General features: G+C 40.1%; 1 protein-coding gene across 1 annotated transcript in view; it reads right to left on the reverse strand.

Moving 5' to 3' along the window:
- LOC103177242 (E3 ubiquitin-protein ligase TRIM62-like) overlaps nt 1–16,702 on the reverse strand; it is a 71,976-nt gene extending 55,274 nt beyond the window's left edge. Inside the window, exons 1-3 of the mRNA XM_042334426.1 lie at nt 16,689–16,702; nt 9,930–10,464; nt 147–242 (exon numbers count right to left, since the gene is read on the reverse strand). Of these exons, the coding sequence (XP_042190360.1) occupies nt 147–242; nt 9,930–10,464; nt 16,689–16,702 (645 nt within the window). The remainder of the gene's footprint in view (nt 1–146; nt 243–9,929; nt 10,465–16,688) is intronic.
- Nucleotides 16,703–17,438: the final 736 nt, after the last annotated feature.

The following is a 17,438-nucleotide window of genomic DNA, read 5'->3' on the forward strand; positions in this document are numbered from 1 at the left end:
CGTTCCAATGCAAGGTTTATTATTATTACTACGTATTTAGTATTTATTCACGCCTTCTCTGACGTTTCATTTTGAAATATATTCCTGAAACCAAAAAGGAACATTTTCTGGTTCGAAAAAAAATCAGCTTAAAAGGTTACACTTACTAATGCATGTGAATTCATTTCCCTCAGGCATTTGACAGCCTCTTCTGTTTTTGTCCTCCTCATGTTAAGCTCTTTCAGTTTCTCCGTGAATGTGAGCTGATAAGGAAGCAAAGGCAATTAATTACAGTGTTCATCAGCAACCTGCTATTGATATACATCCCGAAAAGTATTATCTTGGTCTCATAATAGAGCAAATTACTTATCCATCAAGCCTTTATCAAGTACATAAGCATAAAAGAGATTTTGGAAAGAGCAGTCAGCCATCAATAACAAATCTTGTAAATGCTCTTTTTAGCTGCCATGGCAACCATGTCCTGAAGTATCTTGAATGAGTTAGGTAAGTTATCATCATCCCCAGGGAGAATTCTGGTGTTAGTCAGCTTTACTGAGTGCAGGGAAATGTAAAGCATTTGTTTGCATTTATTCTTAAGACTTGATCATGTTTTTAAAAACAGCTCTGTAGCGAAGGAAAGGGAGGTAAATGATCAATTTGTATTAAGACACTTTAGTGTGTCTCTTGTCCATGCGTCAAAAGGGAAAATTGGAGGGAAGGTCACTGAAGCTGATCTTAAATGTTACCTAGTGACTGGTATCGGTAAATTGGCATTGCTGCCTTGGCAGAAGGCTCTCCAGAAAACTCTTGTCAGCCAAGAAATGTGCAAGACTTAACAAATTGGAAGGAGAGGAGAGAATAAATTAACAGGAGAAAAGAGTGGTAATGAGTCTGCAATACCGTATTTGGGCTCATGTCCCATATTAGGACTTTTTTAAATCAGGTTTCAGGCTATTTTGGAGGGACCTCCCACCACAAGGAATCTCTGACACATCAAGCACCATGACTCTAAAAATCCCATCACCACAGAATAATGACTTACAATCAATATCAACAACAACAATGACTTGTATTTATATAGTGTCCTTCACCGGGGCAGCGACTCAGAGCGTTTAACAATGGTGGAGCCCGACCCTGAGCCGGGAGGAAAAAAGAAGCAACTGTAAGGATGGTTGAAGAAGAAGGTCTTTAGCCGTGATAATAAAAGAGAGGAAGGAGAGCGCAAGGTGACGGGATTGAGGGAGAGTGTTCCAAATATCAGTGCCGATAAACTTGATAACATATCACAATAAGATAGAAATCAGACCTCAGCTCCTATAACGAAACATTCAGGGCTTCTGCATTAATATTCTGGTCAGACAATTTATAGAGAAAGTCAGGTGATTGCAGTGATGTCTACAACACAGAATAATTTAACTAACACACATCGGTGAGGTCAGTTTGTGAGAGAGGTTTTTGCAGACCTCAAAGAGAGAACAGTCATTTCTCAGCTTTCACACAGATTAAGCAAACTGCGCAGACTGCTTTCAGGAAATGAAAATGATTCCCGTGAGCTACATTTACTTGAAACCATAGTGAAATAAAGGCTGGTAAATCACAGGCAGCACAATTGCACTGGTGTCAGTGAATTACCTTTCTTTGGTAATGTTCAGTTTGTGTGGTCAGACTGTCAGGAATGACCATTGACTTGGAAGTTGTCGGTACCCCAGTCAATATGTTAATTATCATCAGGTTGCTATTTTTAATGCCATGTTAGTTAGCACCATTGGTGTTAATAACCTTCATCTTTGACCGTGCCTTCGGTCATCTTTCCCTCACCATCCCCGCCCCCTTAACCCCCACCCCTCCCGAATCCAAACCCCAGCTCAGGTGCAAATCCTCAACTTTCCAACATCTTGGGGGCTGTCCTCCCAATGCAAAAGGCATTATATAAATGCTATTTGTTGTTGTTAACACACCAGAATATTGTAATTGCTACCCCCTTTGTTTCTTGTGTTTACCTCAGTCATTTTGGAAGTCTCAAAATTGCAGGTGCATACATGCATATAAATGAAATGTGTGAAAGTATTTTTCTTTCAAAAAGGATGCTTCAGCATTCTCTTCATCTTTATATGTATGAAATAATAAGTAACTATTCTTCTCGAATCTGTGAGTCATATTTACCAAGGATTATTAGAAATCAATGGCTGTTCCACAACATTTCATACCAAGCAATTTTTCTTCATCTGAACTCTCAAGTTATACAATGCTCTGGTCAATGCCTGTAATCGGTTTGCTGAGCCAGGCTATTTTAATTCTTGAGGTTCACACAGAAGAAGGTAATTAATCCTTACCCTATCAATCCTTCCACTTGGATATGCAGCTTTTCTGCATCATTTCTCATTTTTCCCAAATCTATTGCTAGCTATTGTTTCTCAAAGGGAACAACATTGCTGTGCGCAGATTGGCTGCCGCCTTGGCCTATAAAACACACAGTCACTACACTTCACAATAAAAAATGTGTGTAAGTGCTTTGAGGTATCCTCTGACATGAAAGGTTCAATATCAAATTCAAGAATTATTATTATTATTTTTATTATTATTTTAAGAGCAGTTGCAGCTATCCCAGCTAACGCATGTTGCAAAGTAACCAGAAAGAAGCTCAAATTTCTGTATTGTTCCAAGAGCTGTTCTGATCAGATTCAAGTGGAAGTACACTTGTCAGGACAGGCGGTGGTGATGTGACTGATAGTCAGTGATTTCTGACCCCGTGCAAGAAAATAGTTTCTGAAATAATTTCTGAAATAACCTATAACATAAATTTTAAAAATTGCAACTGAAAATCCAGTTTTCCACCTTCGGGAAATTAGGCAAATTAAAGTAATGTAACATGAAAGTGGCAACACGGGTTAAATTACATTTTCAAGGCTGGTGGAAGCATTCCATCACCTTGAGAAAAGCCATCTTTTGTATTTTATTGAAAGTTTGCAATCAGATCAAATGCAATTATGTTGATGTAGTATCTACATAAAATCAATGACATTGACCCCTTCTGTAATCTCAGAAATTGATCAGAGACTACTACAAATAATGCTAATAATAGTCTTTACATGCCTGATAATAATCCTTCAAGAAAAGAAACCAATAATAATTTGGTCATTCAATCCACGACTGTTTGTGAAACACTGCTGTGTGCAATTGGCTGCTGCGTTTCACCCACAAAATATAGAGTCAATTCACTTTACAGTATATTCTGTGGATTGAAGAATGGGTAATGGGAAGAAAACAAAAGAGTAGGGATAAACGGGTCATTCTCAGATTGGCGGGATGTGACTGGTAGAGTGCCATAAGGATCAGTGCTTGGGCCTCAACTATTTACAATCTACATCAACGATCTAGATGAGGACATCGAAGTTAATATATCCAAATTCACAGATGACACTAAACTAGGAGGGAGAGTAAACACCGGGGATGACATTAAAAAAATGTAACAAGCTATAGATAGGCTAGGTGAGTGGGCAAATAGGTGGCAGATGAAGTATAATGTAGGGAACTGTGAAGTCATCCACCTAGGTAGCAAAAACAGTAGAGCAGATTATTTTTTAGAAGGGGAGAGTCTAGGTAGTGTTAGCGTTCAGAGGGACTTGGGTGTCCTTGTACAGCAATCACAAAAAGTTAGTTTGCAGGTACAGCAAGCAATTAGGAAGGCTAACGGTATGTTGACATTTGTTACAAAAGGGTTAGAATATAAGAGTAGGGAAGTCTTGCTGCAACTCTATAGGGCACGGGTGAGACCACACCTAGAGTACTGTGTGCAGTTTTGGTCTCCTTATTTAAGAAAGGATGTACTGCCTTGGAGGGGTTACAACTTAGATTCACTTGGTTGGTACCTGGGATGAGGGGGATGAGTTATGAGGATAGGTTGAGCAATTTAGGCCTATATTCTCTAGAATCTAGAAGAATGAGAGGTGATCTTATAGAAACCTATAAGATTATTAAGGGGCACGACAGAATAGATAGTGGAAGACTTTTTTCCCTGGTTGGAGAAACTATAACCAGGGGTTACAGTCTTAAAATTAGTGGTAAATCCTTTCGCACTGAGTTGAGGAAAAACTTCTTCACTCAAAGGGTAGTGAATTTATGGAATTCTCTACCCCAAAAGGCTGTAGATGCTCAGTCCTTGAACATGTTCAAGACTGAGATTGATAGATTTCTTGTGGATAAAGGGATTAACGGATATGGGGATAAAGTGGGTAGGTGGAGTTAGAATATGTTAGCCATGATCTTATTGAATGGCTCGAGGGGCCGAATGGCCTACTTCTGCTCCTAATTCTTATGTTCTTATGTTCTAAGTGCTTGGAGACATCTAGAAGATGTGAAAAGCACCTTATCAAATGAAAGGATTATTATTATTATATATCTTGCATTTGACATAGTGCCTCTCATGCCGGGATGACATCTCAAAGCACTTCATAAGATACACTATAAAGTGTAGTGACTGCATTTTAATAATCCTTATAATTATACAGTGCTGTTTGCATTGGAAGGAAGTCTCAAAGCACTTCACAGGATATATGGTAAAGTGTAACAACTTCGTTTTATAAGTGAATCTTTATTTGAGTTTTTATTTTTTTACTTTCAGAAGTTGCTTGTCCAATGCTTCATAGCTGCCAAAGCAATACTCTCTCCTTACAACAACAACAACAACAAGATTCCATTTATTGAGCGCCTTTCACGTCGGGAGGACGTGCCAAGGCGCTGTACAGTTGGGTCAGGACCCGAGCAAGGGGGAAATGGTCAGGGTGAGGGGAGGGAAGGGAGGGAGCGAGGAGGGGGTAGAGAGTCGAGAGGGGAGCTGAAGGCACGGTCAAAGAGAAAGGTCTTGAGACCGGCCTTGAAGGAGGAAAGGGAGGAGGCGGAGAAGGCACTGGGGGATAGAGTTCCAGAGCCTCGGGGCTGAGAGGCTGAAGGCCCGATGGTAGGGCGGTTGGGGCGGGGGATGTGGAGCAGACCGGAGCCAGAGGAACGGAGGGTACGGGCAGGAGGTAGGTAGGGGGATAGTAGGTCGGAGAGGTAGGAGGGAGCAAGGCCGTGAATGGCCTTGTAGGTGAGGGTGAGGATCTTGAATTCGATCCTCTGGGGGATGGGGAGCCAGTGGAGGCGAGCGAGGGTGGGAGTGATGTGTTCCCGAAGCCTGGTGCGGGACAGTACACGAGCTGCAGAGTTCTGAATGACCTGCAGCTTGTGGAGGGAGGTGCCGGGAAGGCCGGCGAGGAGAGAGTTCCCATAGTCCAGCCTTGAGGTGATAAAGGCGTGGACCAGAGTTTCAGCAGCGTGAGGGGTGAGGTAGTGCCGTAGTCTGGCGACATTCCGGAGGTGATGGAAGGCGGTGCCAGTTGTGGCGCGGATATGGGGGAGAAAGGACAGCTCAGGGTCGAACAGAACCCCGAGGTTCCTGACCGGCTTTGAGAGGTGGAGAGTGCAGCCTTGGATGCTGATGCTGTCAGCGCCTGAGGTGCGGAGGCGCTGACGCGAGCCAATCAGGAGGGCCTCAGTTTTACGCACGTTGAGCTGAAGAAAGTTGTCTCTCGTCCAGGACTCGATGTCGGACAGGCAGGCTGTCAGGACATCGGTGGTCGTGGAGTTGAGGGTAGAGGAGGAAAGGTAGAGTTGGGTGTCATCCGCATACATGTGGAAGTTAACCCCATGTCTGCGGATGATGTCACCAAGGGGGAGCATGTAGAGGGTGAAGAGGAGGGGACCGAGGACAGAGCCTTGAGGGACACCACACGAGACAGTGCGGGGGCCGGAGGAAAAACCATTTGTGGAGACAAAGTGAAGACGGTGGGAGAGGTACGACCTAAACCACTCAAGGACAGGGCCTTGAAGGTTTAGGTGGGAGGACAAGCGGTGGAGGAGGATAGCGTGGTCGACCGTATCGAATGCTGCCGATAGGTCGAGGAGGACGAGGAGGCAGAAGGAGCCCTGGTCACAGATGGTCAGGATGTCATTGGTGACCTTGACCAGGGCAGTTTCTGTGCTATGGGCAGCACGGAAACCCGATTGAAGGGGTTCGAATAGTGAATGGTTGGAGAGGAAAGAGCGCAGCTGGGAGGCGACAACTCGTTCCAGGACCTTGGATAGGAAGGGGAGGTTGGAGATGGGCCGGTAGCTTGATAGCTGCGATGCATCAAGGGAGGGTTTTTTTAAGGTGGGAGTGATGGTGGCAGTTTTTAAGGGAATGGAAATAGAGCCAGAGGAGAGGGACAGGTTGACGATGTCTGTGATATGTGGGGCAAGGAGGTGGAGCTGGGAGATAAGGAGTGGAGTGGGGATGGGGTCAAGGGAGCAGGTGGTAGGTTTCAGGGAGAGGATGAGTTTGGTGACAGAGAGGGGGGAAACGGGTACGAAGGTGTATAGGGGAGGATGGGTAGGAGTCAGAGTGTGGGAGGGAAGGGGTGGGTGGTGGGTGGATGTTGGAGGGGAAGTGACCGCGGAGCCAAGAGGAGCCACAATTCAAGATGGATTAGCTGTTAATTGTCTTTTTTCACTTCTTCCTAAACTCAAAACATCTTAATTAAATCCATTGCTCTATTTAACAGTCACTGATGCAATTCGCCTAATTGAAGCAAATAATTGGATTGCAAGGAAGCCCTGTCTGTGAGTCTTTAGGGGATTCTATGGGTAGGTCTGATGCTAGGAATTATTCAGAGGCTGATCTGCAATGAAATATAGAACAGGGAAGGTTACTTGATATACGCTTACTGACTAGAGCTGCAGGGAATTTTGTGTCAATCAGAACTCATTTAGTTGGAATAGATACTTGATTAATAGATCTGTAAATATGAAATGATAAATTAAAAAAGAAAATGTATTGAATAACATGGCCATTATTGATCTATTTTTTGTATTTTAAAACAAGCAATCTTGTGTCATTTGGTTGAGATCTAAAGGAAATGGAGCACATAAATCGAGAAGCCTAGAGTTTAATGGGTATCTGCTGTTATTTGAAATCATTATATGTTTGAAATATATGAAATTATTAACTAGGTTTCTTGGCTACCAACAGGTTTGACATGAATGTTTTTGTAGGGTTTTGTATGGTGTGTGATAACATTTCTATTTTATTTTCAAATTGGATTAACTGTTGTACTACAGTGAATGATTGTACAATGCAACGTGGGCCATGTTTCACCCACAGAATATACTGTCAATTCACTGTACAGTGCATTCTGTGAAGCGATTTGAGTCGTCTCGAAGACGTGATAAGATGCTATATCAAATGCAAGTATTATTACTATTATTCTGTGCAGTAGTGCCCCCCAATATCTGTAAAATGTCCCAAAATGTATTCACAGTGTGCTGGAGAGTCATCCGAACTGAGGGTCAGAGCTGAGGGGGATGTGGATGGGAAAGACGATTGAAAGTGTGGCCAAAGAGGTTTGTTTTGAGATGGGCTTTGAAANGGGGGAGGGAGGGAAGGATTTGAAGGATTCCTTACGCTGTTTTTTTAAATTTTATTTTCTGGGTTCCAGATAATGTAGGAGAGAAGAAGAGAATATAAAAGGAATTTTAACTATTTATTATATCTGTGCAAGTTTTATTTGGGGGATTTGCTGGCCAGGACACTGGGAGAAACTCCCTTCTCTTTTGAAAAGACAGATGAAACCTTGTTTGACATTTCATCCAAAGGATGATCTCTTCAAACCATTAAGGAATATGGGGAAACAATTAGATAGTGAGATTAACTTTTAAAAAATGCACCGTAGAAAAATAGGGACGAGTGGCACAGGTACAGTGAGATAAATAGCTTCAATCTGTGCTGAAAATCTCTGGTTCTGTTTCCTGCTGTCGACTGCTTCCCTTTAATAGAATAAAATGATTTGCTTCAGGGAGGATCTACAATTCCCTTTGTAAGGTTCACTAAAGGGTTATTAAAAAAATCATAGCACCATTATATTTCACAGTGGGTCAATTTGGTTCAGTTTGTTGCACTCTGGGTCAGAAGGTTATGGGTTTAATTCCATGTTGTTGATCATAAATCTAGGCTGACCATGTTGCACTGGAGTAGTGTGTTGTATGGGCCATCGTTCTAATGAGACAGAAACTTGAGGTACAATCTAGCTGTTCAAGTGACTGTTAAAGATCCCATGACCCTACTAGAATATAGATGGGAGTTTCTCTTTGTGTCTTGGGCCAACATTCCTCCAGATAAATTGGGTTTGGCTTTTTTAGGGATCTTGCTGGTACAAATAACTATTGTGTTTGCCTAAAATAGTAACTGTGTTTTGAATCGCTCTGAGACATTTCAACATGAAAGTTCTTTCTTTTGCAGAAAATTAACACCAGATTATCCAATATCTTCATGTTCCATTCTCTTCACTGAAAATTATAGGAAAGGAAATTTAATCTCATACAGACTGATTTTTATAATAGTTATAGTTCTTGCAATTGATATAACAACCTTATTACCATACAGGACCTCAGTTTAACATTTCATCCTGAGGACAGCACCTGCGATAATGCAGGGCTCCCCCAGCATTGCTTTGCAGTGTACAACAACAACAACAAAATGACAAAGCGCCTGTATAGAGCGCCTTTCACGTCAGGAAGACGTCCCAAGGCGCTGGACAGTCAGGGGTCAGGGTTAAGTGTAAGCCTTAACACAGTGGTCCAGCCGTTTGGCTGCTAAGGGCCGGATGCCCTATTTGAGAAATGTTTGCAGGGTTAAGCAATATTTTTGTGTTATCCTTCCAGAAGTATAACATTTACGGTTATGAAGGGAACGGATGGGCCAGATAAATTGGAGGGAGGGGGCCGATGAAATTGGCCCGTGGGCCGCCAGTTGGACCATGAGCTCAAATTCTCTCGTGGGGCTTAAACCCACAACTTTCTGACTCACAGAGGGAGTGCTACCAATTGAGCCAGACTAGTACTTATAATGATTGGATAATCCTGTGATAAATTCATTCTGCCAAGGTCAGTAAATGTATTAACTAGCAGAAAATCACCTCCCACCACTCCAGGTACGTACCGCACTCCTTAGAATTGAAAGCAGTGAATATTTAAAAATAGAATGAAAGTGTTTTCAAGTTGTATCTTTGTTATTATGATTGAGTGGTCTCCTGAATCTGGGTTAGATTCAAACCATTTATTTAAAAAATCCCTTTCTCCAGTTTAATGTCAAAGTGGAAACTTGGCTCAAATGTAAGTTTCCATTTTGTGACCAAGTTGGGGAGAAACAAACCAATTGACATTTTCAGATCCAAACCTGGCAAATTTCATATTTATTTTAATGCAAGAAAATTGTCAGAACTGTGTCTATCCAAAAGATTGGATAAACACAATTCTGAAGCAGACTTATACATTTTGGTGTTCCTATTTTATCCGGCCTTAGATTTATATTTCATAGCTTTTTTATCCTACTTGCTTCTTTCATTTCAAGAAAGTCAAATGATATTGAAAATTTGCCTCCAGTTGCAACACCAGTTCCTATCTTCCTGTTCAATTGGAAGGAGATGCATTGTCCATATTATGCCCAGATGAAAATTGATCAAGTATACCAAGCATTACTGGTAGAATTAAGGTTCGATCAGATTTTTACTCATTAACTAATAAATAATAATCCTTGCATTTGATATAGCGCTTTTCACATCTTCTCGACGTCTCAAAGCGCTTCACAGAATAGACTGTAAAGTGAATTGACCATATATTTGTGGGCGAAACCCATAATATTATTATTTTTAAAGAAGTAATATATTATGTGAGATTCAAATTATTTTTCATATTTCCTCATTGCTGAATGCTCTAATTCAGGTACTGGGAAAATTCAGGGAAAATTGTGCTGCAATTTATGGTTAAGTGAATGTACTCAGTCCACATAACCCATTCAAATCAAACAACCACAGTGCTTTTAAAGACTAGTACCTGTGTGCTTTACAAAAATTAAGAAAACAAATTCTAACACTCACCTGAACTTCACTTTTCGCTTCTTCGAAAGTCAAAATTGTATGTTTCTTGTGCTGCCCAATAATACTGCAGAGGGTACAAATACACGCACGGTCCTCTTTGCAGTAAAGTTTGAGGGTTTCCTTGTGGTCCACGCATTTTCGTAAGGACGTTGTCTCTGATGGGTCCATCAAAGCATGATCCTTCAGTGTTGCTTTCTCACTGTGCGGCCGAAGATGAGTTACACAAAAGAAGGTCTCGCACTGGATGCAACCCATCACGGCAGGTACATCCTCCTCAAAACAATAGTCACAAACAGGCCTCCTCTCCTGGCACTTTGACATTTGCTCCACCTTTGTGGCGAGCTCAGCATTTTTAAACAATCTTGGTTTATCAACAAACTCTGTATGACATTCTGGACATGTGTAATTGTCAGATGACAACTTGTGCTTTAAGTGATCTTGGACGCATCTCAGGCAAAAGCTATGAAGACAATTCAGAGTAACAGGATATATAAATAGCTGTAGGCAGATAGAACAGGTAATTTCGTCCTTCAGACTGTCCGAGGGCTTTATGAAGCCAGCCATTGTGACTACATAACAAAATGGGTGTCACCACTTATTTATACTCTCCAGATATGGGATCTTCCATTTCACTTCAACAAGGTATACTGATTTGCTATATGTAGGACAATGATTGGCTGCTTTTCAGTTGATTGTAATAACCATTATTTTATTAATTTATTCTAAATCTTTTAGGAAGTGTAAGAACAGCAGAATGTTCAGATTATGAATTATCCCATAAAATATTTGAAAGCTGTTCTGCTAAGGAGAAGTGGCATAGTCTGCACATCTTTTTCTCCATTTACACATGTCAGCACTTACACAATTGAACTTTATAAATACTTAATGTTTTTTAATTACATCCATATGGTATGATATCCGATCCATGATTGTTTCTTATACAATTTACTTTACAAATGTTTAAATCTGGATAAATCAAATTCGGTATTGAGCTTGAAGGATGTGAGAAATTGATAAAATATCCAGAGGTGGATGGAGAGTTTCAAAATCATTTTCTTTTTAATCTGAGCAAATCAGGGAAACAATCTTTAATATGCAGTAATGTGCATTGGTGTTCAGTGTCATCAGTTTGATACTTAATATGCTAAAATAGAGTAACACTACGTGAATTAATTTTTACTCATTATGTGAGATTCAAATGAATTTTCATATTTCCTCATTACTGAATGCTCTAATGCAGGTACTTGCAAACTTCTGAGAAAATTGTGCTGCAATTTATGGTTAAATGAATGCAATCAGCTCGCATAACCAATTGAATAATAAGTGAACTGTATATTTTACCAAAGGAAACTGAGGTGAAAAAGATGGTATTTAATTAATACTTATGATGGCAATTAAAACATTGTTAAAACACAACCAGGAGTGTGTTAAATATTGACTGGTCTGTGGGTTTTCTTGAAGTGAATATGCCAATGTTCTTGCCCTACCCCCCATCCCACCCCGACACCGTTTGCAATGTTTGCCCACAGAAAGCAATTGATAGCGTATTGGATTTCTAGTCTGTGGATCGTGATATTGATACCTGCCAGGATATTTGCTTATTTTAAGTTACTCTGACGTCCCACTCATCAAAGTTCAATGCCATCTTCGGGGTGTAATATCCTTGGAGAGCGTTCACCTCTAGCACACTGATAAGACAGTCACTATTTGAAGTATCAACTAGTCATTAAAATAAATAAATAATAATAATTTGATCACTTAATCCACGACTGTTTGTGGGACACTGCTGTGTGCAATTGGCTGCCAAGAATCGCCCACAAAATATGCGGTCAATTCACCTTACAGTATATTCTGTGAAGCGCTTTGGGATGTTTCGAAAATGTGATAAGGCGCTATATCAAATGCAAGGATTATTATATTATTATTTTCCACAATATGTGAATTAGCATGAGAGATGTTAATTAACAAATCAAATGCACAACTCCACCCGATTATTCTTAAAATTGCTAAGTACAGAAGATATATGATATAAAATGCTGGAGCCATCTATGAACATATTACTCTCTTCAATTACCAGCCTACAAGTCAGTGCTTGAGATCAAGATTTAACATGCGGTTTGAACCTACAACCTTTTGACTTGAAGGTTACCGAATGAGACAAATTGACAAAGTTGAAGTAAATCAATAGAGGAGCAAAAGTCTACAAATTCCTTGTCCTGAGATTCTGAGAAAGTGTGCGTTAGATAAGGAGACACTGCAATAAATTTTAATTGATAACAAAGTGATGATACAAGGAAGAGAAAAAGAATGAACATTGATGCATTTTGAATTTCAGAGATACAGACCAAAAGGTCAGTGGAGCAATACCACGGCAGTATTGATAAAGTAGAAAATTATAGGATAGGTTGTGACAGAGAGAGAACAGATGCCAGTTGGGAGTGTGTGATCACTTTTCAGATAAGATGCCTCATCTAAGAGTGCAAGAGAGATAAGAGCTTTCTCCTACAGTAGTACTATTTAAGTTTTGTGCTTGGAGAGTTAAATGTGGGTGCAAGAAAAATAAATGTTTAACAGAGAGGAGACAACTTGATTTTTGGAGGAATTGATGAAATGTGAGAATTTAGAATTAAGCAATGATACATTGGTAAGTAAGGATCAAAAGGCGGCACCTATTGGCTAGAATAGCGAAAACATGAATAAGTGTCTCCTTTTTTTGAGGGATTCAAAGAAACAAAATCTAGTATTGCCTTTATTGAAGGAAGGGTGAATTGAATTGAAGTTTAGTGATTTGGGCACTGAACTGAGAGAGGGATGAAGGTTATTTATGCTGAGAGTGTGTGATCTAAAGGATGTCTATGCATGTAGAGTGGAATCATTACTTAAATTGCAGACAGAGTTCGATGATAAATAAAAGCCATTAATATGGAGAAGGAAAAAAATGGAAGAGAGATCAGAGCTCTCCGTTTATGGAAAAAGAGCGAGGATGAAATACTAACTATCACACAGAAGTACCAATTTTGATAGGAATCTATTTAACCATGAACGTATGTTTCATGGAAATCCATAAAATTGTAACTCATCCAGAGATGCAGTGTTACAGCTGTGAAGATGTCCAACATAATAACAAATCAATCACACAGAAGTTTAACCTAGACAAGAGGATCATCAGTGGAGTAATGGATGTCCTCCCGACGTGAAAGGCGCTATATAAATGTAATTTTGTTGTTGTTGGTGATGAAACCAAAATGGCATTAGGCCAACATTTTCAAAGTGATGGAATAACTTGAGAACTGAGGATAATTTCCATCACTTTTGAAAGTACAGCCTCCTGCACTTCCCTCGTCGTTTCTGTGCCACTATCAGCGCTGTGTTTTCAGCCACGACGCCCCAAAATTATGGAACTCTCTGCCTCAATCCCTTCACCTTGCCCTCTCTTTGTCCATCTTCAGATCACCTTTGTCCATGCTGCAACTTGTTGTTGTACAGCTGTAAAGACAATAGGGTTCATGCTGTCGTAGACTTAACGTAATTGTAACCTTGTTCCTTCACAGGTTTGCAGAATACAGTTGGACTCTGATACAGCATACTTCGGTATATCACGGTATAGTTTCCGGTGTGGAATAGTGGAAATGCAATTCGCTTCCGGTGATAGCTGACTGGTTTCCTTTGTGTAAACCGTAGGCCTAGAAGTGATATCTCAATAACTACTGGAAACACTCGCAAGAGCAACTGCTGTCTTCCTTTATGCAAGTACAGGCCTAGGAAGTGACGCCAGTGGCGAATTGATTATTCAGAAGCATGAACCAGCAACCATTTTTACAGCAAGCCTCATTATTATGCAGGTCTGGTTTTATGGATCCAAACCACCATGTTTTGACAGAGTCCAGTGGTGTTGCGTTCCAGAACTCTGACTAGAGAAGTGTGGAGCTGTATTTCTGTTGATTATCAATGGTGCCTCTCAATAAGGATTTCATTGGATACCCTTACTTAGTTTTTCTATGAAGTAACCCCTTTCGCAGCTTTTGGCAGTCAACTCTCTGAATGTGTGTAGGTGGATCCAGAGCAATTATTTACCATTCATTTACTATTATCCAAAGAAGCATATTTCTTCCAATCCCTCTCATCAGGAAACTGGCAGATGATATCAGCTGTGTGCTGAAGATTTTGAAATCTATCCCTTGTTGGAACACTTTCCTCCCACCTTGTGGTTTTTGATTTCAGATTTGTCTCGGGCAGATGGGATGAAGTTTCTGTTGCTCTGACAGCTGTTCGGATTGTAAATAAAATTAGCTCAGGCAATCTTGAGCCAGCTTTCATTGAACGAGCATGGTGTGGCATCAAGCTTGCCTTACAGCTGTCGCAGTAGATAAACAACAATTACAAAAGTAGCTACTTATGTTATGCATGTCGTATTTGTGGATGGAGAATATTTGCATTTGACTCATTCTGCTTGTTGGTTGTGCATCCATAACCATGTAGATATGTTATCATAGACACTGAGGCAAATTGAACTTAACTCAAGCATATTAATATGTAAACTACTGAATTTAAGATGAAAATGGCTATCACCAAATGTTGTCTTCTGTTCAGAGATTCTTGTGTAGTATATGTGTACGTAAGGTGCATGTTGCCTAACTAAGTCAGCAATGTTGTAAACAAAAGATGCATTCTATTTCCTCTGTTGCCATTGGAACACAGTTTTAATGGGCTGCCATGGTGACATTGATCATCCCTTTAAGTCTCAGTAAGCTCTAGCCGGCAGCAAATCAAAGGACACTCAATATTGTTCGATGTTAAAGACCAGATTTTTTCAGTGCTGTTAAGTTCCTTCCTTGAGTGGCTGATGCAGAAAGAGCTGAAATATTGTTTACAGCTGTATATTTTAGGTGTGCATTTTGCATGGAGCTTAAGCCGTATTTATAAGTGTGCTTTGCAAATACAAATAGCAATTTATAAAATAACTCGCCATGCATCAACTTTTGGAAATGTAATGCAAAATTACTTTTATTTCTCACCACTACCGTGGAGATTATCTCAATATTAATGCATAATAGTGGAAGACTAATTGAAACAAGTCTTCACATAATAAATATCCATTCTTCTCAACTCTGGATCATACGTTTGTCATAAATTGTCAGATTTATGGCTATCTTAAAATAGATCAATGTAAATTGCACCAATTAGCACCATCTCAGGCCATTAGGGGTTAAAATCTCAAACACTTGGAGACTTTTGTCGGATTTATCTTTTGAGTTTAAAGAACAATAAAAGGGGACATTTTAATTAACACTGAAGTACAAAAAGATTTTTTAAAAAAGAGAGTCGAGGGACTCTTATTTCAATAACCTTCAGATATGGTCAGAATGGTCAATCAAGTTTTTATGTATTATATCACCAAACACATCGGTCATTAATTGCTTCATGGGATTGCAGTTAATGCAGTCAATTCACTTTACGATATATTCTGTGAAGCGCTTTGAGATGTCTTGAAGATGTGATAAGGCGTTATATCAAATGCAAGGATTATTATTATTATTGATTGTAAAGTGTTGTGACTGTATTTTGTAGGCAAACTTGACAGCCAATTTTATGCGCAGAAATATTAAGTAAATTAATGACCAATTTTATTTCACAGGGATTTGGGGGCAGGACACTGGAAAAAAAGGCCATATCTTTTTAAAATTGTGTCATGGGATCTTTAACATCCACCTCAACAGACAGACGGGTCCCTCACTTAACATTCTATCCAAAATACAGCACCTCTGTACCTCCACAGCATTGTGTTGGAGTGCCTGATGAACCATAATGAGTTCGAAGTCCTAACAGGCCATATCAAACATATTAAATGGTGACTTCCTGGAGGTTCTTTACTAGGGAGGACACCGAAAATATGCCTCCCAACATTCAGAGTGGTTTGAGTTCCAGGACTTTAACATAAGTCAGGCTGAGTTTCTAGCTAGGCTCAAGGACGGTGAACTGTACCCTAAGGTACATAGGGAGCTGAGGCAGTAGATTTGTGTAGTATTGACAGACGTTAATAGGGAATCAATCACCACCAGTCAGGTTCCAAAAGCCTTGAAGCAAGCAAATGGTGGACCCATAACCCAATTGTGACAGAACCATCCCTGCAATCATAGACCTATTAGTCTGACCTCAGTAATTGGAAACATGATGGAGTCAATTATAGGTAAAAAAAATGGAATACTTGTATAAAAATAACCTAATAAATAACAACCAACATGGGTTCAAAAAGGATAGGTCTTGTCTGACTAACCTCATAGACTTTTTTTTGATAAGGTGACAGCCCAAATTGACTGCCAGAAGCCACATGACATAATATATCTGGACTTCCAAAAGGTGCTTGATAAGATTTCACAAGAAAGATTCCTTCACAAAATGAGGTCACTGGGTATCAAGAACCAGACAAGGGCATGGATTCAGATTTGACACAGGGGAAGGAAGCAAAGGGTCATTGTTAGGGATGTTAGGTCAAAATCAGGGAGATATTAAGCAGGAGTCTGAACTGGGACCCCTCTGTAACCTCCAGTTCCTTGTAGATATTAAGGACCTGGAGTGTAAGGTATAAATTTGCAGATGACACCAAATTGGGGGGAACTGTGGAATTAGAGGAGGCAGCAAAGATCTTACAAAGATAACTTGTGAGGGTATGCACATAGGCTGATACCTGGCAAATACAGTCTAATACAGATAGATACAATTATACTACATATAGGAACTAAGAATAGGAAACACACAAACTCCATGGATGACATAGAACTTGCCAAGGGGGAAGCTGAAAGAGATCTAGGGCTGTTAATTGACTTATCTCTCAACGTGTCAAAACAGTGTGAGGCAGCATAAATAAGACAAACAAAATGCTGGGCTATATCACCAAATCAGATAAGTTCAAATCCCTAACATACTCAACCAATATAGTGCTCTGGTCAGGCCAAATGGTTCTGGTCACCACAACATAAGGGGACAGATCAGGCCTTAGTGCCAGTGCAGAGGAGAGCAATGAGAATAATCCCTTATGTTAGAGGAATAGGTATGATCAAATGGTAAACAAACTAGGTCTCTTCAGTCTTGAGAGAAGACGATTCAGAGGGGACCTGTTAGAGGTGATTAACATTTTAAATGGGATTGAAAAAGTAAACCCAGGTCAATATTAATAATAATGTTTTCAGATGCACCAAGACAATGGCATTATTTGGAAAGGGCAATTTCAGGACAGACACCAGGAAATATTTCTTTACCCACAGTGTGATAACAGCTGAAACAGATTATCAGGAAGCGTGGTTGCGGGCCAGGACTCTGAACTCATTATGAAAAAAAAGCTTAATGCAGTGATGGGAGGACCATAAGGTGAGTATTCTGGAAAGATGAGAGAGCCTTAGATATATGAATCAATCTTGAGATATTGTGAACTAGTACATGAATCCCCAAAACAAGACATCATAGCACTGCACAGGAACAATGCAAAGGAACCACATGTTATCTTCTGTTCAG

The sequence above is a fragment of the Callorhinchus milii genome, unplaced genomic scaffold, assembly GCF_018977255.1.
Source record: "Callorhinchus milii isolate IMCB2004 unplaced genomic scaffold, IMCB_Cmil_1.0 Scaffold4, whole genome shotgun sequence".
Classification (NCBI taxonomy): Eukaryota; Metazoa; Chordata; class Chondrichthyes; order Chimaeriformes; family Callorhinchidae; genus Callorhinchus; species Callorhinchus milii.